Here is a 25,939-nt window from a genome sequence, read left to right as displayed (position 1 = left end):
CGCTTCCAGTCATTTACCATTATTTTGTGCAGATTCTGTATCTTCCAAAAAAAGAGGCACTCTTACCCTTTCTAGTATTATAAAACAGTCTTTATAAAAAATATTGCTAAAACATGTTGAGCTATGCCACAAAGCAAAGACTACATTCAAACACTATTTCATTTTTTCCTGAGTGGAAATCAACATTAGCTGATCATATAAATTCACACAAAAATAAATAAATATACAGGTATTTAAGACTAAACAAAAATGTAATATACATACACTGGATCTCCAAAAATAGACATGACAAACTCATTCAATACACTATAAAGATATGGCATGAGTACCAATAATATGATGATGCCGATTATCTGGTACAAGCTGGAACCAAGAGGAGACACGACAAGACACACAGTACCGACTGCCCTCTACAGGCTCCCGTGAACAGTTGAGACGCTTTCAAGTAATATAACAGCATATAGGCACATAAATGGTTTTAATGTGTTGTGATCCTTCACTTGTGACCCTGTGCCCCTCTTGTCCCTCGAGATAGTCAGGCTCGTCCCTGCATTCCGAGGGGGATGCTCTAAGTCAATCAGATGGCCCCTTCCGCGGCCACAATGCTTTCAATGGCAGCCCAGTCCAGTTGGCTGAGGATGCTGCCAGTGCTCTCTGACAGGGTGTCCAGTATGTCCAGCCCTGCTCCCCCAGCTCTAGCCACTGCACCACCCTGGCCCTCTGAGTTCTCCAGCCCCAGCAACCTGCAGATCTCTGGAGGGGGGTTCCATGGGCTCACCACCTCCTCCTCCCTCTCTTCAGTCTCTCTCTGCTCCCTCGCTCCTCCACCTCTCCATCCAGGTGGGGACTGGCTCACTTCTCTTCTCCACTCTACAGGGGGAAACAGGGTAGAACTTTACTCTATATTACCTAAACATGGCTACTAAGATTACTCAACAGCTCGGCAGTGTCTCACCTTGCTGGCTGGGTGTCTTAGGCCCAGTCCTGCCCCTCAGATCTGTGATCATACCCCGCCGGGTCACCTGGGAGAGACGGTCCCGTGGCAGAAAACTCGCTAACGCCCAGGAGACAGACACACTGATCAGTCACTGCATTCTGGCCAACATCCAAAATGCTGTTGATCCCAGCTCATCATATATTACCACATTTATTACTGTAAGCCCCTATATTTTTTTTATAGCACCTAAATCAAAAGAGAATGATAGTGGACGGTGGTAACCTGGTCTATGCAGTCCCAATCTGGCACTCAGTGTCTCCTGCCCCCCTGATGACGCAGGCCGTCTTTGTGAACGTGGTGTCACCCCTGGAGAGGAGAGGGAGCGGGCTCTCCCAGTCTGGGATTTGGTACTGGTCTTCCTCTTCCCCCCAACAGACAGACTACGACCTCTGGAACGTCACAGAATGACAAGGATCATCCTCCATCCCTCTAATTTCAGTTTTAGACACATTAATTGAAATAGAATTGTTCTTAAACCACCCAGATGTGAATGCCCTACGAGGTGTACCTGGGGCTGCTGCGGGTGCTGCCGACAGTCTGAGCTGTAAGGGGTCGTGTGGAGGTGGGTCGTGGGGAGGTGGAGGGTAGTGTCATGGTATGGTTGGCGTTAGTGGGCAGGGTCAGTGGGGTGGTGAGGAGGTCTGTGATCAGACTACAGGCATCGCGGGCTCTCTGATTGTGGTGCTCCAGCAGTACCATCCTAACGGTCCAAATACAACATGTGAACACACATAAAAGCTTCTAATACTTAGAACACTTGCATGTATCTGCATGTATGTATGTATGCATGTATGTACAGTGAGGGAAAAAAGTATTTGATCCCCTGCTGATTTTGTACGTTTGCCCACTGACAAAGACATGATCAGTCTATAATTTTAATGGTAGGTTTATTTGAACAGTGAGAGACAGAATAACAACAAACAAATCCAGAAAAACGAATGTCAAAAATGTTATTAATTGATTTGCATTTTAACAAGGGAAATAAGTATTTGACCCCTGTGCAAAACATGACTTAGTACTTGGTGGCAAAACCCTTGTTGGCAATCAGAGGTCAGACGTTTCTTGTAGTTGGCCACCAGGTTTGCACACATCTCAGGAGGGATTTTGTCCCACTCCTCTTTGCAGATCTTCTCCACGTCATTAAGGTTAAGGTTGAGGCTGACGTTTGGATGGGTATTCCAGCATGACAATGACCCAAAACACACGGCCAAGGCAACAAAGGAGTGGCTCAAGAAGAAGCACATTAAGGTCCTGGAGTGGCCTAGCCAGTCTCCAGACTTTAATCCCAGGATCGAACGTCGATCCTTCAGCTCCCTCCACAGATTTTCTATGGGATTAAGGTCTGGAGACTGGCTAGGCCACTCCAGGACCTTAATGTGCTTCTTCTTGAGCCACTCCTTTGTTGCCTTGGCCATGTGTTTTGGGTCATTGTCATGCTGGAATACCTATCCACGACCCATTTTCAATGCCCTGGCTGAGGGAAGGAGGTTCTCACCCAAGATTTGACGGTACATGGCCCCATCCATCGTCCCTTTGATGCGGTGAAGTTGTCCTGTCCCCTTAGCAGAAAAACACCCCCAAAGCATAATGTTTCCACCTCCATGTTTGACAGTGGGGATGGTGTTCTTGGGGTCATAGGCAGCATTCCTCCTCCTCCAAACACGGCGAGTTGAGTTGATGCCAAAGAGCTCCATTTTGGTCTCATCTGACCACAACACTTTCACCCAGTTCTCCTCTGAATCATTCAGATGTTCATTGGCAAACTTCAGACGGGCCTGTATATGTGCTTTCTTGAGCAGTGTGACCTTGCGGGCGCTGCAGGATTTCAGTCCTTTACGGCGTAGTGTGTTACCAATTGTTTTCTTGGTGACTATGGTCCCAGCTGCCTTGAGATCATTGACAAGATCCTCCCGTGTAGTTCTGGGCTGATTCCTCACCGTTCTCATGATCATTGCAACTCCACGAGGTGAGATCTTGCATGGAGCCCGGGCCAGGCCGAGGGAGATTGACAGTTCTTTTGTGTTTCTTCCATTTGCGAATAATCGCACCAACTGTTGTCACCTTCTCACCAAGCTGCTTGGCGATGGTCTTGTAGCCCATTCCAGCCTTGTGTAGGTCTACAATCTTGTCCCTGACATCCTTGGAGAGCTCTTTGGTCTTGGCCATGGTGGAGAGTTTGGAATCTGATTGATTGATTGCTTCTGTGGACAGGTGTCTTTTATACAGGTAACAAGCTGAGATTAGGAGCACTCCCTTTAAGAGTGTGCTCCTAATCTCAGCTCGTTACCTGTATAAAAGACACCTGGGAGCCAGAAATCTTTCTGATTGAGAGGGGGTCAAATACTTATTTCCCTCATTAATTAATTAATTTATTTCACCTTTATTTAACCAGGTAAGCCAGTTGAGAACAAGTTCTCATTTACAACTGCGACCTGGCCAAGATAAAGCAAAGCAGTGCGATAAAAACAACAACACAGAGTTACATATGGGGTAAACAAAACATAAAGTCAAAAATACAAACAGAAAATATATATACAGTGTGTGCGAATGTAGTAAGTTATGGAGGCAAGGCAATAAATAGGCCATAGTGCAAAATAGTTACAATTTCGTATTAACACTGGAATGATAGATGTGCAAAAGATGATGTGCAAATAGAGATACTGGGGTGAAAATTAGCAAAATAAATAACAATATGGGGATGAGGTAGTTGGTTGGGCTAATTTCAGAATGGCTGTGTACAGGTGCAGTGATCGGTAAGCTGCTCTGACAACTGACGCTTAAAGTTAGTGAGGGAGATAAGAGTCTCCAGCTTCAGAGATTTTTGCAGTTCGTTCCAGTCATTGGCAGCAGAGAACTGGAAGGAATGGCGGCCAAAGGAGGTGTTGGCTTTGGGGATGACCAGTGAGATATACCTGCTGGAGCGCAGACTAGTGTGGGTGTTGCTATGGTGACCAGTGAGCTAAGGTAAGACAGGGATTTGCCTAGCAGTGATTTATAGATGACCTGGAGCAAGTGGGTTTGGCGACGAATATGTAGTGAGGGCCAGCCAACAAGAGCGTACAGGTCACAATGGTGGGTAGTATATGGGGCTTTGGTGACAAAACGGATGGCACTGTGATAGACTACATCCAATTTGCTGAGTAGAGTGTTGGAAGCTATTTTGTAAATGACATCGCCGAAGTCAAGAATCGGTAGGATAGTCCGTTTTACGAGGGAATGTTTGGCAGCATGAGTTTGGCAGCATTCAAATGCAAATCAATTTATAACATTTTTGACATGCGTTTTTCTGGATTTTTTTTTTGTTATTCTGTCTCTCACTGTTCAAATAAACCTACCATTAAAATTATAGACTGATCATGTCTTTGTCAGTAGGCAAACGTACAAAATCAGCAGGGGATCAAATACTTTTTTCCTCACTGTATGTGTGTATGTATGTATGTATGTATGTATGTACACTACAAGTCAGAAGTCTGGACACACCTATTCATTCAAGGGTTTTTCTTTATTTTTTACTATTTTCTACATTGTAGAATAATAGTGAAGACATCAAAACTATGAAATAACACATATGGAATCATGTTGTAACCAAAAAAGTGTTAAACAAATCAGAATATATTTTATATTCTTCAAATAGCTAACCTTTGCCTTGATGACAGCTTTGCACACTCTTGGCATTCTCTCAACCAGCTTCATGAGGTAGTCACCTGGAATGAATTTCAATTAACAGGTGTGCCTACTTAAAAGTTAATTTGTGGAATTTCTTTCCTTCTTAAAGCGTCGGAGCCGATCTGTTGTGTTGTGACAAGGTAGGGGTGATATACAGAAGATAGCCCTATTTGGTAAAAGACCAAGTTCATATTATGTCAAGAATAGCTCAAATAAGCAAAGAGAAACGACAGTCCAGCATTACTTTAAGACATGAAGGTCAGTCAATATGGAACATTTCAAGAACTTTTAACGTTTTTTCAAGTGCAGTCGCAAAAACCATCAAGCGCTATGATGAAACTGGCTCTCATGAGGGCCACCACAGGAATGGAAGACCCAGAGTTTCCTCTGCTGCAGAGGATAAGTTCATTAGAGAGTTACCAGCCTCTTTGCAGCCCAAATAAATGCTTCACAGAGTTCAAGTAACAGACACATCTCAACATCAACTGTTCAGAGGGGACTGTGTGAATCAGGCCTTCATGGTCAAATTGCTGCAAAGAAACCACTACTAATGGACACCAATAAGAAGAAGAGACCTACTTGGGCCAAGAAACACGAGCAATGGACATTAGAGCGGTGGAAATGTGTCCTTTGGACTGGAGTCCAAATTTGAGATTTTTGGTTCCAACCGGCGTGTCTTTGTAAGACGTGGTGTGGGTGAACGGATTATCTCTGCATGTGTAGTTCTCACCGTAAAGCATGGAGGAGGAGGTGTTATTGTGTGGGGGTGCTTTGCTGGTGACACTGTCTGTGATTTATTTAGAATTCAAGGCACACTTAACCAGCATGGCTTCCACAGCATTCTGCAGCGATACGCCATCCCATCTGGATTGGTCTTAGTTGGACTATCATTTGTTTTTCAATAGGACAATGACCCAACACACCTCCAGGCTGTGTAGGGGCTATTTTACCAAGGAGAGTGATGGAGTGCTGCATCAGATGACCTGGCCTCCACAATCCCCCGACCACAACCCAATTGAGATGGTTTGGGATGAGTCGGACGGCAGAGTGAAGGAAAAGCAGCCAACAAGTGCTCAGCATATGTGGAAACTCCTTCAAGACTGTTGTAAAAGCTTTCCAGGTGAAGCTGATTGATAGAATGCCAAGAGTGTGCAAAGCTGTCATCAAGGCAAAGGGTGGCTATTTGAAGAATCTCAAATATAAAATATATACTGATTTGTTTAACACTTTTTGGTTACTACATGATTCCATATGTGTTATTTCATAGTTTTGATGTCTTCACTATTATTCTAAAATGTAAAAAATAGTAAAAACAAAGAAAAACCCTTGAATGAGTAGGTGTGTCCAAACTTTTGACTGGTACTGTATGTATGTATGTGTATGTATGTACAGTTCAAGTCGGAAGTTTACATACACTTAGGTTGGAGTCATTAAAACTCGTTTTTCAACCACTCCACAAATGTCTTGTTAACAAACTATAGTTTTTGCAAGTCGGTTAGAACATCTACTTTGTGCATGACAAAAGTAATTTTTCCAACAATTGTTTACAGACAGATTATTTCACTTATAATTCACTGTATCACAATTCCAGTGGGTCAGAAGTTTACATACACTAAGTTGACTGTGCCTTTAAACAGCTTGGAAAATTCCAGAAAATGATGTCATGGCTTTAGAAGCTTCTGATAGGCTAATTGACATAATTTGAGTCAATTGGAGGTGTACCTGTGGATGTATTTCAAGGCCTACCTTCAAACTCAGTGCCTCTTTGCTTGACATCATGGGAAAATCAAAAGAAATCAGCCAAGACCACAGAACAAAAATGGTACACCTCTGGTTCATCCTTGGGAGCAATTTCCAAATGCCTGAAGGTACCACATTCATCTGTACAAACAATAGTACGCAAATATAAACACCATGGGACCATGCAGCCGTCATACCGCTCAGGAAGGAGATACATTCTGTCTCCTAGAGATGAACGTACTTTGGTGCGTAACGTGCAAATCAATCCCAGAACAACAGCAAAGGACCTTGTGAAGATGCTGGAGGAAACAGGTACAAAAGTATCTATATCCACAGTAAAACGAGTCCTATATCACCATAACCTGAAAGGCCGCTCAGAAAGGAAGAAGCCACTGCTCCAAAACCGCCATAAAAAAGCCAGACTACGGTTTGCAACTGCACATGGGGACAAAGACCATACTTTTTGGAGAAATGTCCTCTGTTCTGATGAAACAAAAATAGAACTGTTTGGCCGTAATGACCATCGTTATGTTTGGAGGAAAAAGGGTACCGCTTGCAAGCTGAAGAACACCATCCCAACCGTGAAGCACGGGGGTGGCAGCATCATGCTGTGGGGGTGCTTTGCTGCAGGCGGGTCTGGTGCACTTCACAAAATAGATGGCATCATGAGGAAAGAAAATTATGTGGATATATTGAAGCGACATCTCAAGACTTCCAAAGTTGTGGCAATATGGCTTAAGGACAACAAAGTCAAGGTATTGGAGTGGCCATCACAAAGCCCTGACCTCAATCCTATAGAAAATTTGTGGGCAGAACTGAAAAAGCGTGTGCGAGCAAGGAGGCCGACAAACCTGACTCAGTTACACCAGCTCTGTCAGGAGGAATGGGCCAAAATTCACCCAACTTATTGTGGGAAGCTTGTGGAAGGCTACCCGAAACGTTTGACCCAAGTTAAACAATTTAAAGGCAATGCTGCCAAATACTAATTGAGTGTATGTAAACTTCTGACCCACTGGGAATGTGATGAAAGAAATAAAAGCTGAAAGAAATAATTATCTCTACTATTATTCTGACATTTCACATTCTTAAAATAAAGTAGTGATCCTAACTGACCTAAGACAGGGAATTAAAAAAAAAACTGAGTTTAAATGTATTTGGCTAAGGTGTATGTAAACTTCCGACTTCAACTGTATGTATGTATTTATGTTGTATGTGTGTGTGTTCGTGCACATACTTGTCTTTCTCTTCCTTGATTTTCTTATTGATGTTTATATCTTTGGAAGTTGGTTTCTGTCGAGAGAAATGGTGTCTGAATGAATGCACTAAAAAACTATCAGAACACAGAATGTAAATGTGAGTCAGAAGCCAATCTCACCACTGTGACAGGGGCCGAGAAGGGTTTTCGTTCCCTCTCCCTCTTCTCCTCCCTCTGTCTGCGGTACTCGACCAGTTTCTCCCTCTGTTTCCTTCTCATCCAAACCCTCAGCTCTCGCCTCTCCTCCTCCGCTCGCATCCCCCTCTGTCCCGCCCTGCCGCTCTGTTGCTGGTCCAGCCTGCTGTCAATCACAAACACATCACTGCTGAGAGCCAGTCACAGTGCTCGAGATTGTCACAACCAGAAGAGGAGCAGGTTTAGAGCTGTTCACTGTGAAGGTTCCTACCTGTTGAGGCGGGCAGCTTGTGTATGGGACAGCCCCAGGGCCGTGGGGGAGATGCCTCCCTCCCTCACCAACTCCGCCAAGATGTCTGCCACATCACTCAGCCCACTGAGACCCAGAGTCTCCTCTGCCCATCTGAGGATGACAGGAAAGACAGGAGGAGAATAATATGTGACAGTTCAAACCACAATCACATCTAAGGAATAATGCTCACACAGAGGGTAACTAACAGTGATCATTTAACATTTTCCTAAATACATTACCGATATCAGTTTTCACACACTTACTTTCCAGGTGCTCCATCCATATTGTCTGTCAAATCTGCAAGAGAAACACAATCAATATACAGCTTACTAAATACAGATCTGAATGCTGCTGCAAGGGGGTGAGTTGTACAGCTGCCCAGTGTCTCTTCAAGTATCTCGACCTGAAACACAAACTAGCACAAACCAGAGACATGCAAGTACCAGGTGTACCATTACAAGGTGAGAGTGCCTGTATGTGTGATGTAGCGGGTGTCCACTGGCAGTCTCTATCGGTGTGTATGCAGAGTTAGGTAACAGCACTGAGTCCCAGCCAGGTGTGTGTGACAGTGTGTGTTGAGACGGCTCTTACCTTGACTGATGTCCCACACACGCTGCTCTGGTTCTGGTCTGACGGGAGACAACTGCAGGCCTGCAACCACAGACAGAGATCACATTCAACCCCAGGCAGATGCCATTCTACCCCAGACAGATGCCATTCTACCCCAGACAGATGCCATTCTACCCCAGACAGATCCCATTCAACCACTCAGACTACACATAAATCCCCAGTTGATATACTGTACACCTCAGGTCAGACAGCCTGGTTAGAGGCACAAAGCAGGGATGTATGGTGCTGGGGCAGACATACACTAAAGTTACAGCTGTGGTGAGCCTGAAACAGGAGTATCAGATGGTAGCCTGGTAATTGGAAACGTCACACCACACCACCTGCCGAACCACTAGGGACTTATAAGAACAAAAATTACGCCTCCCGAGTGGCGCAGCGGTCTAAGGCACTGCATCGCAGTGCTTGAGACGTCACTACAGACCCGGGTTCGATTTTAGGCTGTGTCACAGCTGGCCGTGACCGGGGGACCCATGAGGCGGCCCAGTGTCGTCTGGGTTAGGGGATCGTTTGGCCTGCCGGGATTTCCTTGTCCCATTGCGCTCTATCGACTCCTGACTTCGGTCGCCAGCTGGACGGTGTTTCCTCCGACACATTGGTGTGGCTGGCTTCCGAGTTAAGCGAGCAGTGTGTCAAGAAGCAGTGCAGTTTGGCAGGGTCGTGTTTCGGAGGACGCATGGCTCTCGACCTTCGCCTCTCCCGAGTCCGTACAGGAGTTGCAGCGATGGGACAAGACTGTAACTACCAATTGGATATCACGAAATTGGGGAGAAAAAGGTGTAAAAGTACATATATATATATATATATATATATATATATAAGAACTACAATTACACTGACACCATCATGGTTCACCATTATCCAATCACTAGGGAGATATTTCCATTGGATCCAATGGCCAATAATGTATCAACAATGCCATGACAGGTTAGCTAATAGCTATATGTTAAGAATGGTTTACGAGCACAACTATATTCCCACAGTTTGAACGCTTGCTTGGGAGTGCTGCTATACCTGTGGGCGGGTGCAGGGTAGAGGTGCTCTGGACGGCAGGAGAAAGAGAGAAGGGCTGTTTCACACCCCAAGGAGCAGAGCTGACTATTACACTATCACGTCCTTCCTCCTCTTCCTGTTGACGACCCGCTAGCTCAGTGTCATGGTGCACGGAGAGACGTGATCTCCACCCTGGTCAAATGGAGAGGACACACATAAACAGAGTCAGGGGGATATGGGGGGGATATGGCAGATTTGGTGTTGTCTGGTGTAAAGAGGTTTGATCTGGTGTCGAGTGTTTTAAGCCTGTTGCATGCTTCCAAGCCGTAACAGTTTGCGCATATATTATGGTAAAGTTTTTGTTTGTTTTGGAGTTCGGCAGGTTTTTTTTCCAGCTGTTTGAACACACAACATTTTATTTTTAGGCAAGTCGAAGTTCGGTAGCTGAAGTCTACGCCCCTTCTTCTGTGATTGGTCAAAAGTACTACTCCGAGTAGGAGTGAGAACTATGGACGGCGCTCTTCAATGAAGTGTTTGTTGAAATTCCAAGAGATGCAACTAGTTTTCATGCACATTTTTTTAAAGGAGTATGCGAGCACAGGCGTTCGCGTCGCCTAGCCGAGTTCTGCTAGGAGCAAACCGAACCTATGTATGTGGACGCCTTTACTGTGGATCTGACCTTCTGGTGAGACGGCCAGAGTGACTGTCTTGTTCAGTGGTGTTCTTCCCTCCACCATTTCAGGAGCCATGGCAGGACCAAGAGTCTCAATGGTTCTCACCAGCTAAGAGAGGGGCACAGAAATACTTCTTATTACACACATGGATCAGCACACACATTGACTTGCCAATTATCAGCCAGACAAGTGGACACAGGCAGGTTGAGGAGTATAAATGTAAATCACAAAGCTACGTTACCAGTCTGGTATTGGCAAACTCTCTCTCCATGTGATCTGCGATGTTCTGTAAGGCAGCTAGCTGGGCGTCTATCTCAGACAGACGGGCAGACACCTGGATCACTGGGGCCCTGGATGGAGCTCCGCGATGGGTCCCTGGACTCCTGGTCTCCAGGGCCCGGCCTGGGGCTCTCCTCTCCTGCAGCAGACTGCGAGTCACTGGGTCTCCATTGGGCTCAGGGTGAGCAGGTGGAAGGGATGCTACAGAGAAGCCTGGAGGAGACAGAGGAGATATTACAGACAGAGACAATATATGGAGTACAACTCTAATGTTGTTTTAGCAGAGTGAATAGATTATATTGACTCAGACCACCTGGCTGAGCTTGGGGTTGGTCATCCTCTGTGCTGGTGTCTGCAGTGAGTTCCGGAGGGGCTGAGTTGGTAACGGAGGCTGCCAGCAGGTGGAGCTGTGCCGAGGTGGGGGGAGAGGGCTGAGAGGGGGTGACGTCCTGGTCCCACACCGCAGGGCGGGGGCACGATGGCAACTCCTGTAGCAAGGCCCCATCCTCCAGATCTATCACATTTATGAACTGACGACCCTGTGCATCCAGAGAGATAGGGAGAGAGAGAAGAGAGACAGATAAGACAATTAAGTAGCATGAAACAGGATAAATTATCTGTACTGGTGTACTGAACATTCCATTCGATTTTGTCATTAAATAGTCATCTCACAGTGTTTCTCTCTGCTTGTGTCTCCCCTGGTGTCTCTATGTCCTGGACAGGAGGGTCTCTAGGGAACCACCGATTCAGGAACAATTCAGGAGGGAGAGCAGCAGGTCCAGAAGCAGCAGAAGTGACAGCAGGTTGGGCAGAAATGCCTTTATCTGAGTGAGGAGAAGCTGGGTCTGTGTTGGTGCAGGCATCGTGGCTCTCAGGAGGTCTCTTGTGTGTGGAGGCAAAGGCATGGAGCTCAGCTGTAGTAGACAGAGCCCTGTCCACCAATCGCTGACCAGTCAGCATGGAGTCAAAGGTCCCAAGAGGAAAGACATAGCCCTCCCCAAGAACAGGCTCTGCAGGCTCGTCCTCATTGCTCTCTTGCGGGGGTATGATGGAATCCTCTAGTCTAAATGTGACCTCTGCTTTCTCTCCCTCTCTCCTCAACCTCTCCACTCTTCTCTTCTGCCTCTTGCTGGAGTTGGTGCTGGTGGAGGGTGTTGCAGGGGCAGGGGTAGGGTTCTGTGTCTGTGGGTCCACTCTGAGGAGTTGGAGTCTGGGATCTGCCCCCCTCTCTCTCCCTGCAGCCCAGCCCATCAGCTCCCCCAGAGGGATGAGACGTGGCACAGGGGCCGGAGGGTTGGCTTCGGGCAGCATCATCCTAGGAGGGTCTGGGTCTCTCTGTAGTAGCTGTAGTCCGGGGTTGTGGCCCTTGGCTGCTGGGGTGACAGTCAGGGGTCTGGAGGAGTATGGGAGGGGTATGAGAGGGAAGGTGGTGTGGGGGCGTGGGTCAGGGTGGAAGCGGAGGAGGGGGAGGCCTTGGACAGGGGGAGGTCTGTGGGATGGGAGGGTAGGAGGGAGGTGAGGGGGCTCAGCTCCTCTGGACCTCTCCACCCTGGCCTCTGGATTCTGGCGCTGGGGCAGTGTGCTCCTGGGGACCTGGTCAGGGAGATAGTGGGCATACTGTGTCAGATTGAGGTGTGATGGTGGAGCGGTGGACTCGCTCTCTGCCTCCCTCCTTCTCTCCTCTGCCCTCCTCAGAGCGGCTGGGTCATACTGGCTGGGGTTCAGGTGGGGGGGCACAGTAGTGCTGGGTCTCCTCTCAGACGGGGGTCCCCAGGCCTCACGTACAGGGGCCGTGTTGCCATGACGCTGGAGGGACAGCAGGGGAGGGTGCAGCTGAAGCAGCTTCAGTCCTGAGCTGTAGGGAGCAGGGTCCTGTGAGCTACCACCAGAGGGCAGTAGCAGAGGGGCACTGCGGGTGGGGTCTACAGGGGTCTGAAGCCCATGAGAGGATGTCCTGGTCTCCCCCTGGATATCTCTCAATGGCTCAGGGTGGACGGCCAATGGCTGCATTTCCTGGATGGGGGGTTGGTCTGTGGGTCTGTCTCTCCGAGACAGGGGCTCCGAGGCTAGGGTGGCCTGAACAGAGTTTTGGGGAACTGGCTGCTCTGCAGGTACTGGAAAACTAGCCTGGGTCTGGGGCATAGGGGACATGTTGTTCTGGGAGAGGATCAGATTCGGGTGAGAGAGGAGTGTGTTAGGGTGGGACAGGGGTGCATTGGGGTTTGGATAGGGCACGTTGGACTGGGCCAGGAGTGTGTTGTTCTGTGAGAGTGGGAGGTTGACAAACGAAGCTCCAACCACCTGCATCAGACTCATGAAGTTGATCTGCTGCAACTTAAGAGAGAAACACAAAACAATCATGAAAGTCGTTGGCTACATACATACATTTATGTATTTTCCTCTGCCTGATGTTCATTTTCACATTCACCTGGACCAGTCTGAATAGCTCATCCTGCAAGAGTTGTCTGACAGGGTCTGTCTGGGCAGACAGGGCCTGGTTGGGAGCAGAGGCAGGGGTGGGGGTAGTATTGATGCTCCTCTGGGGCAATCCTCCGTTAGGGGCAGAGTCTGCTGCCTGAGCCCCAGCCTGAGGCCCTGCCATGGGAAGGGGTTGGAAGCTGAATTGGGGAGGGACGTCTGATCCTGAACCCTCACTGGGAGGTCTGAGGGGGAGAAAACACACAAAGTAAATGTCACAAATACAGATTTGAAGGTTAGTAAACCAAAGTACCCCATAATGTTATAATATGGAACTAAAGGAATACAAAGCAATATACAGTGTGTTTTTGTTTGGGCTCACTTACATATTTCTTGTCACTTCTTCAGTAATATCTGATGATGGTCTTCTCAGGGAGCCATGAGACAGCAGAATCTCTGCCTCCTCCTCTCTAAAACACACAGGAACATTCATGTAAACATAAACAGTATGTGAAATAACAATTCCAAAGAGACATAAAACAAGCCCTCTAGTAACTGGCTGCTTTGGTTAAAATCCACAGTGTCTGTCACATAGACATAGAATGAATAGAATATATGTATATGGTCTGTCATACCAAACTGTAGCTTCTGTTTACTATCACCACGGTAACGGTAGCCTACCAACTCACCTCGGCCAACCAGCCATGGCTCTGGTGTCAAATACTAAATGAGAACATCAGTATGTTCATAAAACATAAAATCAGTCACATTTTCCCTGTGTTTCCCACACCCAAAACTCACTGAGAGCTGACACTGTCCTCTTCGCTCTCTGAGCACTGCAGATCTGCTAGTGTTAATGACTGGGGACAAGAAAGAATAGACACACTTAGTGACCAGGTGCCAACCAAACACTTCATCTAGAAACACAGAGGAATGGTCATGGTGTGATTGTGATTGGCAGTGCCCACCTGGTCTTGTGGGCTCAGTGTTCGATGGAGGCTCTTGATGTGGACAGAGATGTTGGGGATGGGGAGAGAGGCTGATGACCTCAAGGCCTTGTCAGCATTGCTGTCATCTCCTTCTTTCTCAGCAGAAAGGTCAAGCTTGTGGTCTCGGAAGTCTGCCACCCCGCTCTCAGGGTTTAACGTCACTCCCTCATGGTCATAAAGGTGTGAGGTCTCTTGGGATGTCACTCGTTCCATCCCCTCAGTCTGTGACCCACTGTAGAAGAACAGAAATATATTAAGATCCTCTCTGAGCCATAAGAAAATGCTAGAACACACACACACACACACACACACACACACACACACACACACTCACTAGGACAGTTCGCTGTGTTGGGGGTCCTGTTCTGGCAGAGTAATGGGTGTGCCAGCTGATGCAGGGTAACCTGTATCCACACTGCTCTCCCTCTCCAGCTTCCAGCCCACCTCAGGCTGCAACACTGGAGCCACTGTCCATTGCCTCTCTGGAACCTGGAGGCAGAGAGGAGAAGAAAAAGTGAAGGAAGGAAAGAAGTGGGGGAGATAATGAGAAGAAAGGAAATCTGTTAGAGAATGTTGGTCTATGCCAAGTCTGGCGGTTCTCATCACTCATGGCACACAGTCCACGCACATCTCTATATCTGGTTAATAAATAGTTCATAAAAAAACTCTACTAACTGGTAAGTTGGCACAGTAGCGGTCCATGCCCAGCAGGGCGGCGGTGTACCTGTGCTCCAACATGCTGAGGGCCGTGAGCACCGCAGGAGCGGTGGCTTTGACCCGTATCACCACTCCACCTCCAGCTACCCCTCCTCCGCCCGCCTCCCTCCCCTTCATCCGGCTGGGGTGTCCCAGCAGCACCCTCTTATCAGCCCAGCGCACCATCCACTCCAGCAGCCTGCCCAGCCCTGGGAACTGGGCTTCCAGCTTGGGCTCCAGCTCCTGCTGTAGCTCTACAGTCTCCACGGAGCCCAGGGGCCCAAACGCCCAGCACTCTGATGGTTGCTCCCAGGGAACAGAGCTCTGACTGGGGCTAGGCTCCGAGCCGAGGCGGCCTCTTTGAGGTGTGGGTTCTGGAGCTGGGCTGGCCTGCAGACTGAAGCCAAACAACCCCTGCTGCCTGCCAGTCCTGAGCCCAGGGAGGGACAGGACACTGACAGACATGCTGGGTCTGGGTGTAGGGGGCTCACTGTGGAGAAACGAAGGTGTAGTAACGAGTACTGGTTTGTAGCAGTGTCCAGCTCTGAACACGGGGGCGTCACTGCCCCCCTGCCTCCTGGTTGCGTAGCGTCCATCTCTCTGGCGGCGGCGGAGGGTGGTGAGGACATCGAAGGTGAGGGAGTGCAGCTCTCGCTCTCTCAGCTGGCTACAGAAGCCCTTCAGCAGGGGAGGGTCACAGCCAGAGTCTGGGTCAGGGCCGTCCTTCTCCAACACGTAGCTGAAGAAGAGCTCCAGGAAACGCAGGTACTCCTCATCCTCCAGCTCAAACTCCCAGGTCCCCACCACGGGCAGGGTCAGAGAGGGGCTGTCCTCCCCCACAGCAGGGTCCTGTGCTGGGCCCGTGCAGCTCTGGCCCTCCTCCTGGATGCTCTCACCCTCCACTACTTTCCTTCCAGACTTGTCTGCTCGGTCCAGCACCCTCACTCTCTTGCTGCTGCTGAAAACAAAAAAAAGTTTACACCACAAATTCCGCCAAAGAGAAACTGTTTTGTCCAATCAACTTGCCTGACGTTGCCACAATGGCCATAAAAGGACAAGGTTTCAAAGTAATTATTGACTTCTTAACTAACAAAGATTTCTGACAGATACATATTTCATCAAGAAAGCCTGAGTCTACCTGTGAGGAAGCCTGCTGTGCAGGTCAGGAGAGAGAGCCACTGAGTTTTCGGCCGTGTCTCCATCGCTGTACACCAGGGGGCGCCCACAGTCCGTCAGGGTGCTGTTACTCAGACTGGCCCCCAGGGAGAATCTCTCTAGCAGGGCTGCAGCCCCCTGCCCTCCCCCTCCCCTGTCCTCCTCCTCCTCCCTCTCCCACAGGTAGAGCTCCAGGGGAGCCAGGTGCCTGGCCAGACGCTTCAGGTCCTTCCTCCTCTGTCTGAGCCGCTCCTGCATCAGAATCATCATCATCTCCTCTCCCTCCTCCTCATCCCTCTTCCTGCCATTCTGTCCTGAGGCTAGAAGAGAGAAAGAGAAAGTCAAGGAGAGAATGAAAATTAGTACGAAACATTAGCATTACCTTACACCAAGATAGTGGGTTTGATTCCCGGGACCACCCGTATGTAAAATGTATGCACGCATGACTAAGTCACTTTGGATAAAAGCGTCTGCTAAATGGCATATATTATTACGTTATGCTGGGCAGGAAGGTGAAGAGCAGTGACAGTAGTAGACAGTAGCTACCTGGGACAGTGCAGTGCCTCAGTCTCTGCAGTAGTGAGTTGTACTTCTCTCTCAGAGGGACCCTGACTGACTCCTCCTCCTCCGGGAAGGCCTGCACCAGAGTCTCTGCCACCTGGAAGGAGACAACAGCCTGGGATAAGAGACATGATTCCACTCTATATCTCTCCTGTGTAGGACATGGAAAAACACAATTAACCGAACAGGAACGTCTGTGACTGTATGTGAATGAGGTGACTGCTGGTCGGGTTTACCAGGGGTACAGGGGGAAGTTCAGAGACCAAGCTGAGGAGGGTGTCCTGGAGGATCTCCTCAGCGTTGAGGAAGCGGGAGAAAGGAAGGAAACGACAGGCCCAGTGGAGAGCCTCCTCACAGGCTGCTGTCACCTCACCGTCATCTGCTGGGACCTTCAGGATGAAATACACACATTTAACAGGTTGTTAACAGACCATCTATTATAGAGGATCACACACACACCTTCAGGCTGAAGAAGATACACCAAGCAACACAGTAAAAAGGCCTTTGTGTAGTACCTGGGGATCTCTCCCACAGTTCCTTGCAGCCTGATACTTCCTGCAAGACATTGAGAGCTGGTCTCTGACATTCAGCATCCAGCACAGGCCACACAGCTCCCTGAAGCAGACTGGAGGAAAAAGGTTCTCGAATTAAGCTATGCTTCAATGGATGAATGTAGTTCAATGGTGTGACAAACAGTAAAAAAGTATCTTACTGATAGTTTGTATAGTGACCGAGTCCAGGGTTCCGGCCCCACTGGGTCCCAGTCTAAAGAATCCACCGCGGGTCACAAACTTCATCAGAGCCTCTGGGAAGGCCTTGGTCACACACTGCTGCTGGGAGTACTTCTGACGGATCTAAAGACCAACCACCAAGTTAGTCACCACAAGATTCAACATAATACTCCAAATCATTTCATTACACTCAAGAATATTGAGTGTTTTTCCCCCCACTGTATGAAGGTGACTATCTATTGTGTAAAACAGATAGGAGGGTGTTTAGAGGGTGTGGGGCAGAGGGCTGGAGACCGGTAAGAACAGGATAGCAGAGTACCCTGTGTAGGCGATGTCGGGAGCGTTGCAGGTGGCTGATGTACCACTGGGCAGCGGGACGGGAGCAGCGGGCAGACCTCAGGAGCAGCAGCACCCTCTGGAGGACCCCTGACACCCTGTGACGGGACGCCCCCTCCAACAGCTGCCCAAACACCCCTGACGGGTCCTAAGTATATAGTTGGAAGAATTGTTTTAACTCTATAGCCCTGAGCAGGTAACATATACATACAATACCTTCCAGTGCATGCATAGACACCTAAAGGTTCCATTTCTAGATATTTCTATATCCCCCCCTTACTCAGCAGCACCATCTTGTTACTCAATTCTGGGAAAACGCTGTCCTCTGTAGTACCTGTGTGTTGGGTGCAGGCTGGGGGCAGTAGAGAGGGGGTGCAGGCAGGTACAGGCCCATAGGCACCAGAGCAGGAAGGCAGGAGGACAGGTCTTTGGCTGAGTCCAGTAGAGCACCCAGGGGCTGGGACAACACATCTACCCCAGCCATGACTGATGCCTTCAGGATCTCCTGCACTGAACCCTGCAACAACTCCACGTCCTCACCCTCCAGAGAGTCTGAAAGAGAAAGAAAGAGAGAGAGAGAGAGAGAGAGAATTATAAAAGTGATGTAAAAAAAGAAAAGTACATATGAGAGATCGAGATGTGGAGGCAAACTGTCCTGCAGAATGGAGTAGCCGAGGTCCACACCATCAGGCACAACAGACCTGTGAAGCTCTTGTAGTTCTCCTCGTCTCCTTGGGTCTCCTCTGGCCCAGCCTTCCTGCCCAGTAGAGACTCAAGCTGACCCTGAAAGATGCTCACAGGCTCGAGGGCTGCTGGGAGATGTAGTTCTCTCCACCTGAGCCTGAGGTGGCAACAGAGAGCCATCAGAAACTCACAAAAGCTCATTAACCTATTCACCACAATCCATATACAAGTCTCAGTGGTGAATTGATGAGCTAGAAGCTCTTACACGTACAGACAAACACACACTGACCCGGTGAAGTCGCAGTGCTCTGCTGCGTAAGTTGTGTAGGCCAGGCCCAGGGAGGCTGCAGTCTTCCAGTCCCCCAGACAATGAGCCAGCCAGGTGGCCTCAGGCAGCAGCCCCCCCTGCAGCAGCAGGTCCTGGGTATAGCCCACCGTCCACACCTCTGACAGCTGCTGCCCCCGCACCGCCCCTGCCACACGCTCCTGGCACAGGGGCACCAGGCGCCCAACACCTGGGGCTGGAGAGAGTGGATACAGACATAGATATAAACACACTGGCCTGTATGGTCAAATACTGTGTGTGTATGTGTGTGTGTGTGTGTGTGTGTGTGTGTGTGTGTGTGTGTGTGTGTGTGTGTGTGTGTTGAGGGAGTTCTTACCATGGGGGAGGTGTAAGGGAGGCAGTACATCCACACTGTGAGGGGGCAGGATGAGAAGGGGCTTGTTGGTGAAATACGAGGCCATGAACCTTCCCAGAGTCTGGACTACAGCACAGGCTGCCTCACTGTGGACCTCCCCTGGCAGCCAGGAGCCAGGAAGAGCCTCCTCTAGAACCAACAGATAAATCAAGTCAATGTCAACAAGCAACAATGACTTTTAAAACTGACACAGATACAGTCTCTTAGCATTTTAGCTCTACGTAAAGACAAAAGTATCATTAAAAATATATATATCTCTTCCAATGAACCTGGATTGACCAAGATCGATACATACCAGTGTTGTGGGCCCTATCATCACCATTTTGTCCAGCCTGATGGAGTAGCAGACAGGCCATGTGGTCCCCCAGCCCCTGGGCCTCTTTCAGACGGTACTGGAACAGTAGTCCATACAGCAGGGACAGCAACAGACGTGTTTCCAAGAACGCACTCCGAGGCCCATCTGGGGAACAGGAGGTGACACGTTTAGATTCAAACTGTACCCCAAAACCACACATGTAAACTAAACTATCCTTCTCACCTCTCTGTCTCTCTGCCCACAGCTCAGCCCTCCAAGCCTGAGCACTCTCTGAGTAGCAACCAAACAGGAAGTGCTGTTCCCCTAGGGACCCAAAAGAAGGTTGCACATTTGAATCATCACTTACATTGCCTTCAGAAAGTATTCAGACCCCTTGACTTTTTCCACATTTTGTTAGGCTACAGCCTTATTCTAAAATTGATTAAATTGTTTTTTTCCTCAATCTACACACAATACCCCATAATGACAAAGCAACATTTTTATAAAAAATAAAAAAACAGACTTTGTTGAAGCACCTTTGGCAGCGATGACAGCCTTGAGTCTTCTTAGGTATGACTCTACAAGCTTAGCACACCTGTATTTGGGGAGTTTCTCCCATTCTTCTCTGCAGATCCTCTCAAGCTCTGTCAGGTTGGATGGGGAGCGTTGCTGCACAGCTATTTTCAGGTCTCTCCAGAGATGTTCAATCAGGTTCAAGTCCGTGGTCTGGCTGGGCCACTCAAGGACATTCAGAGACTTGTCCCGAAGCCACTCCTGCGTTGTCTTGGCTGTGTGCTTAGGGTCGTTGTCCTGTTGGAAGGTCAACCTTCGACCCAGTCTGAGGTCCTGAGAGCTCTGGAGCAGGTTTTCATCAAGGACCGCTCTGTACTTTGCTCCGTTCATCTTTGCCTCGATCCTGACTAGTCTCCCAGTCCCTGCCGCTGAAAAACATCCCCACAGCATGATGCTGCCACCACGCTTCACCGTAGGGATGGTGCCAGGTTTCCTCCAGACGTGACGCTTGGCATTCAGGCCAAACAGTTCAATCTTGGTTTGACCAGACCAGAGAATCTTGTTTCTCATGGTCTGAGAGTCTTTAGGTGCCTTTTGGCAAACTCCAAGTGGGCTGTCATGTGCCTTTTACTGAGGAGTGGGTTCCATCTGACCACTCTACCATAAAGGCCTGATTGGTGAAGTGCGGCAGAGATGGTTGTCCTTCTGGAAGGTTCTCCCATCTCCACAGAAGAATCTAGAGCTCTGTCAGAGTGACTATCTGGTTCTTGGTCACCTCCCTGACCAAGGCCCTTCTCCCCCGATTGCTCAGTTTGGCCAGGCGGCCAACTCTAGGAAGAGTCTTGGTGGTTCCAAACTTCTTCCATTTAAGAATGATGGAGGCCTCTGTGTTCTTGGGGACCTTCAATGCTGCAGAAATGTTTTGGTACCCTTCCCCAGATCTGTGCCTCGACACAATCCTGTCTCACAGCTCTACGGACAATTCCTTCGACTTCATGGCTTGGTTTTTGCTCTGACATGCACTGTCAACTGTGGGACCTTATATAGACAGGTGTGTGCCTTTCCAAATCAAGTCCAAACAATTGAATGTACCACAGGTGGACTCCAATCAAGTTGTAGAAACAGCTCAAGGATGATCAATGGAAACAGGCACCTGAGCTCAATTTCGAGTCTTACAGCAAAGGGTCTGAATAGTTATGTAAATAAGGTATCTGTTTTTAAATTTTAATACATTTGCAAAAATGTCTAAAAACCTGTTTTCGCTTTGTCATTATGGGGAATTGTGCATAGATTGCTGAGGATTTGTATTTATTTAATCCATTTTAGAATAAAGCTGTAATGTAACAAAATCAAGGGGTACAGAAACCAGACAACCCTCCAATTGTATAGGCCTCACACAGGCTCCCGTTCATCCTACCTGTGTAGCTCAGCAGAGTGGGCCCGTCCTCCAGCCTTTCTCCCATCCCCTGTAGAGCTGTCTGGATCTGGGACAGGATGACAGACACACGCCCCTGCTCCTCCTCCCAGCCCGTACCGCTCCCATGGTGCTTCAGCTCCTCCCAGTACTGCAGAGTGTGCCTGTATACTGCACGCCACACTCCCCGCAACCTGGAGAGGAATCATGTCAGAGGAATATGACAGAGCGAGATCAGACTAAAGGGCCAAAAATGACAGCAAGTTAAATCGATCACACACCCACTCTCATGAATACACACACGCACAAGAGATTGACTCTACCTGCTAGACGGCCGCTGGGGGAGAGGCAAATCCTGTTGTAATGGCCCTGGCCCCCCTCCCTCCTCCTGCAGGAATAGCACACAGTAGACATCTGTGTGGGCACATTTCTGCTGGAGGCTGTAGGTGTGGTCCATACTGTGGGAGGTCAGCTCCAGGAGGAGCAGAGCTGTGGACAGGGTCTGGGAGGAGGGCTCAGAGCTAGCCTGGCCAGTCTGAGAGAGGTCAGGGGGCGAGGAGAGGAGCAGGCCCACTAGCTGTTGAGTGAGCTCCACAACCAAACCCAGGCAGCTCCTCCCCCCTGTGTGAGGGGCATCCCAGGGGAGGAAAGAGAGAAGGGTTCTGAGGAGGTGGAGGAGGTGAGAGGAGAAGGGAATGTTGCTCTTCTTTCTCCTTCCTGTGTGGGAGCAGGGGATGGAAATTAGACGGAGGAGAGCAGCGAAGCGGACAGCATAGCGGACCGTGTACTTCAGCAGACGCTCTCTCTGCTCCACAACGCCACCTAGTGACACACCCAGAGCCCACGCTGTCATCAGGCTGCCCTGGACCCCCCGGAGCTCAGGAGGGAGGGCTGGGGGTCTCCTCTCTGAGTCCACAGAGCTAGCATCAGGGTCAGGATGAGGGCGAGGACTGGGGTCAAGATCAGCCAGGGTGTCTGAGAGGGCATGGAGGGTGTCGAACATGGAGGCAAACTCCAGCCGACCTCGGTCCTCCACATGTGAACCAGCAGGCAGTCCTTCAAGATCAGAGTCATCCTCAAACAAAGCCTAAGAAAACACACATAAACTCCTTTAAACAGAATAACATTAACTATGACGAAGAGATTAGAACATTCAGAGTATGTGTGTGTGTGTTAATCAGCTGATGGCCAGACCTGAACTCTCTGGACCAGCTCCCTGGTGTCCCCCAGGCCTCCCTGGTCCTGCAGGAAGAGGGGCAGGGTGGATGTAGCTGTGGCTGTTGGGGTGGGTACGGGTGTGGGCCTGGCTCTCAGCTCCTGCAGACTGCTACTAAGCTTCAGACAGGATATGGACTCCAGCCACGCCCTGGCATGGGGCTGGGAAAAGAGAAGGAATACGGCAGAAAAATGAGTAAACAAACAACAAGAGAAATATAGTGGCCCGGTGGATGTTAGCTATTGACCAAATTATTATTGAGCATTACAGCAACTACACAACCACAAAAAAGGAAATGCACTGGAGCCAATTACATTCAACTCCCTCCCCTCACCTGTGTTCGCTCCAGTGCCCTGCTGGCACTCTCCAGGCCCTGGCTGGTGTCGTGCAGCAGAGCCCTGAGGAGGGTGGCGGGGGAGGGCTGCTCAGGCACCCGCAGCACTGTGGCCATGTAGCCATCAGACACAATGAGGTAGGGCAGCCGCGGGTGCCAGGTCACTGAGTAGCGCTGTCTCAGGACGTCCCGTACAGACAGGCTGGAGCTGGACAGAGGGTCAACCCCAGCCCCCCCAACAGAGACTGGAGGTCTGAGGAGAGATGAGGGTGAGAGATGATTGGGAAAGGGGAAAGTGAGGTGAAATAAGGGAGAGATTTCATGTGTATATTATAGTAGTACAGTAACATGCTTTTCAAGAAGACAGGCATGTACCAATTATGTAGAAATAATCATCAGAAATGTCAGTGATTTATTTTATGTTGGTCAATGCAGAGCATTCAAGAGCCATCAAGCCAGTGAGATTATGTTTAGGAGATAGCACAAGTGTGCTGTGTGGAGTATCAAGACCAACATGTGTTAACCCCTCAAATACTTACATGAGAAAAAGGGTACAATGACCATGTTGGAAGAGGAGAGCGAAGAAATAGAGAAAGAAGATGATTACAGATGAGAGAGAAGAGAGGGAAACGAAATCGAGAAACGAATGGATCAAAACACATTTAAAATAATCTACAGTGGGTTCGTGACCAGTTTGACATTCTATGGCTATGGATGGACTGATTGATGAAGAGAGTATCACACTTGATGGTATATTTCCTGTTAGAGAACTTATGGAACACTTGAACAAATACAAATTGGTTAGGGTGGCTAGAATATGTAGGATTATCAAAACGGACCATTCCATTTGAAATGGGTTGCTTATATTAATGGAATCATTCTCATGTTTACCTGTAAGTGACTAGTGGATGCAGGGGCAGAAAGTGAGCAGGGCCAAAGTCCACATTGCACCCTGAGGTAGACAGAGAGAGCAGCCCCCCCAGACGAGCCAGCATGAGGAAGGAGCCCCTCTTCAGCACACAGGCCAGGTAGAGCCCCCCCACAGCCCAGCTCACACTGCCCACCCAGTACGACCTGCAGGATACAAGGGAGTCATCTTTATCATCTAAAACACATGCAGTATCTACATATTCCCTGTTCTAGTCGTGTACCTACCTCACGTATTTAGAAGGAATGACGAGTTTCTTGCTGCCACATCCCCCCAGTCCACTGGAGACAGTCACAAAGTTCTGAGTGCTGACAAAGAGAACCTGCGTAGCCCTGGGGTCTCTTTGGTTCAGGGCTACAGCTAACAGCAGGCCATCAGGGGAGAAGGCTGGCACCAGTGCCCCCCTGGACTTCACTGGGCGACAGGGTGGGGTGAGGCAGGACATGGGGTATGTCTTAGTGACCCAGCGTACACTGTACCCCACAGGACTGCAGGAAAAACATACATCACAATCAAATATATTCCAGATGAGCAATGTGAGAACAAATACCTTTGATTGTATTATGACAATAAAGATATAGAGGAGTGTAAATGCTTGAGAGGAAGTTTTGACCCCTTGACCCTGTGAAGCCTTTCCTAGTCCACTCACCTGCTCCTCTGGCCCTCCTCCCATTGGATCTTTAAGAAAGTGACACTTAGCTCCACCACCGAGGTGAAAACAAAAGCTGACAAGCAGATATCACCCACTGCCTGATATGGAGAGAGAAACAAGGTGGTAAAACAAGGAAAAGACAGGAAGAAATAATTAGGGCATGACAAACGTTCCCATGGTAACATGGGAAACTAGTCAAACATTTGCAACAGGATAATTTCTATCCCTGTGGACAGAGTCCTCCTCACCTCCCCCCTGATGAAGATGCTGTGTTGAGATGCCTCCTTGTCTCTTGGGGATGGCAGAGCAGTGTTTTCAGGGTGCTGTATCTGAGCCCAGCGTCCTCTGGCGGTACCATCCCGTACCCCTGACAGGTCGCGCACATCCACACACTCCCACAGGAACACCTGCCCCGTCACAGTCACCAGCAGCACCCGCATCCCATCCCCTGAAACCACCAGAGACAGGCACACGCCAGACCCTGTGTACATACACACACATACGCAGTAAGGACATGGAGCTGTGTTGGCAAGCTTGAACATGGCTCATTGTAACAATGGCTTGCGCACATACAGACCTTGTGCTGCAGTGACGAGCTGAGCTTCTGTAGGGACTGCTGCCACGGTCTTCAAGGAGTCTTTGTCCCTGCTCCATAGAAACAGCTCTCCTGAGACCAGCAATCCGGCAAGCCACACACCTACAAACGGAAATGAATCATGGGAATGAAGATTATTGCTGTGTTTCTATGGAATCAAATGGTGTTGAAATGTAAAGGCCACTGAAAGCGTACCGTTCTGGGATGCGGCCATGGTTACCACCCTGGGGAGCAGGGGCTGCAGCTTGGGGGTCTTCTTCTTGGTGCGTCCAGACACCATGTTAATCTCACTGATCCGCTTGTCATCCAGCAGGAAAACAGACTCCTTCTCCTGGACAAATCAACCGTTTGATACAGTCACAAACTGCACAGATACTACTGTTTTCAATACTAGTCCATTTCCTGTTCAAGCTGTGCAATCAAAGATTTCCATTATCTAGTGATGGATGTCAACATCTCTGTGTGGATGATTGACAATTCAGTGTCCTCACCAATCCGAGCCAACAGAACCTTGGCCATGGTTTCTTCCGTTTGATGCTTGATGACAACACAACCTCCAGCTTCTGTTCCATCTTTAATCGATAACGTTAGCGTACTCCCTTTTTAGGTACTGATGGAGAAATCATCATGCACCATCTTCAATCATCTCAGGTCGAGTTGATGTTTTATAATGGTAGGGAGTAGCTAGCTAAACGAAATGCCGAGAAGATATCACAGGTCAGATATCACACAAATGATGATAACAGTGATTTAGCTGGTAGCTAGCTAGCATGTATGCTACTTAGGCGTCCCCAACAACAAGGCAGTGTTGGCTGGCTAACTAGCTCACGTTAGCTAGCTGATGCTAACAACGACCCAAACTATTTGCACTGAATCTCAACAGTAATCTCTAATGTCATTAAAATATTATTCTTGTTTAAAATTACTGCAAGAGCTCGACCTACAGAAAGAATGAAAAAAATACATTTTAATACCATATTTTCGAAGAATTTCACATTTCCCTCCGCTTTCTGTGACGGGAGAGACTTTCCCATGATCCTGACTCCTCCTGAGTGAAGCCACG

The 25,939-nt window shown here is 48.8% G+C and overlaps 1 protein-coding gene across 3 annotated transcripts; it reads right to left on the bottom strand.

The window, feature by feature from the left end:
• Window positions 1-75: 75 nt before the first annotated feature.
• cplane1 (ciliogenesis and planar polarity effector 1) lies at window positions 76-25,939 on the bottom strand. 3 transcript variants are annotated; one of them, XM_041898054.2, is made up of 44 exons: window positions 25,851-25,939; window positions 25,368-25,564; window positions 25,072-25,207; window positions 24,859-24,978; window positions 24,530-24,762; window positions 24,279-24,379; window positions 23,857-24,117; window positions 23,593-23,775; window positions 22,702-22,954; window positions 22,346-22,528; window positions 21,475-22,238; window positions 21,155-21,345; window positions 19,468-19,548; window positions 19,225-19,389; window positions 18,891-19,058; window positions 18,518-18,749; window positions 18,246-18,385; window positions 17,879-18,096; window positions 17,528-17,692; window positions 17,190-17,331; window positions 16,993-17,102; window positions 16,714-16,866; window positions 16,463-16,574; window positions 15,900-16,236; window positions 14,741-15,719; window positions 14,400-14,554; window positions 14,045-14,297; window positions 13,878-13,936; window positions 13,463-13,546; window positions 13,087-13,321; window positions 11,331-12,992; window positions 10,972-11,197; window positions 10,621-10,871; window positions 10,385-10,487; window positions 9,727-9,897; window positions 8,677-8,736; window positions 8,349-8,382; window positions 8,065-8,196; window positions 7,779-7,959; window positions 7,638-7,693; window positions 1,506-1,697; window positions 1,220-1,386; window positions 956-1,054; window positions 76-870 (listed from the first exon to the last, which is right to left on the bottom strand). In XM_041898054.2, exons 2-44 carry the CDS (start codon window positions 25,446-25,448, stop codon window positions 578-580), a joined length of 9,921 nt encoding a protein of 3,306 aa, XP_041753988.2. In that variant the 5' UTR covers window positions 25,449-25,564; window positions 25,851-25,939; the 3' UTR covers window positions 76-577. The 3 variants fall into 3 exon arrangements, with proteins under 3 accessions (XP_041753988.2, XP_045081121.1, XP_045081120.1); XM_045225186.1 differs by having other exon boundaries at window positions 7,779-7,956; XM_045225185.1 differs by having other exon boundaries at window positions 14,741-15,716.

This window comes from Coregonus clupeaformis, chromosome 15, assembly GCF_020615455.1.
Source record: "Coregonus clupeaformis isolate EN_2021a chromosome 15, ASM2061545v1, whole genome shotgun sequence".
Lineage (NCBI taxonomy): Eukaryota > Metazoa > Chordata > Actinopteri > Salmoniformes > Salmonidae > Coregonus > Coregonus clupeaformis.
This window is presented reverse-complemented; position numbering and strand designations above follow the sequence as displayed.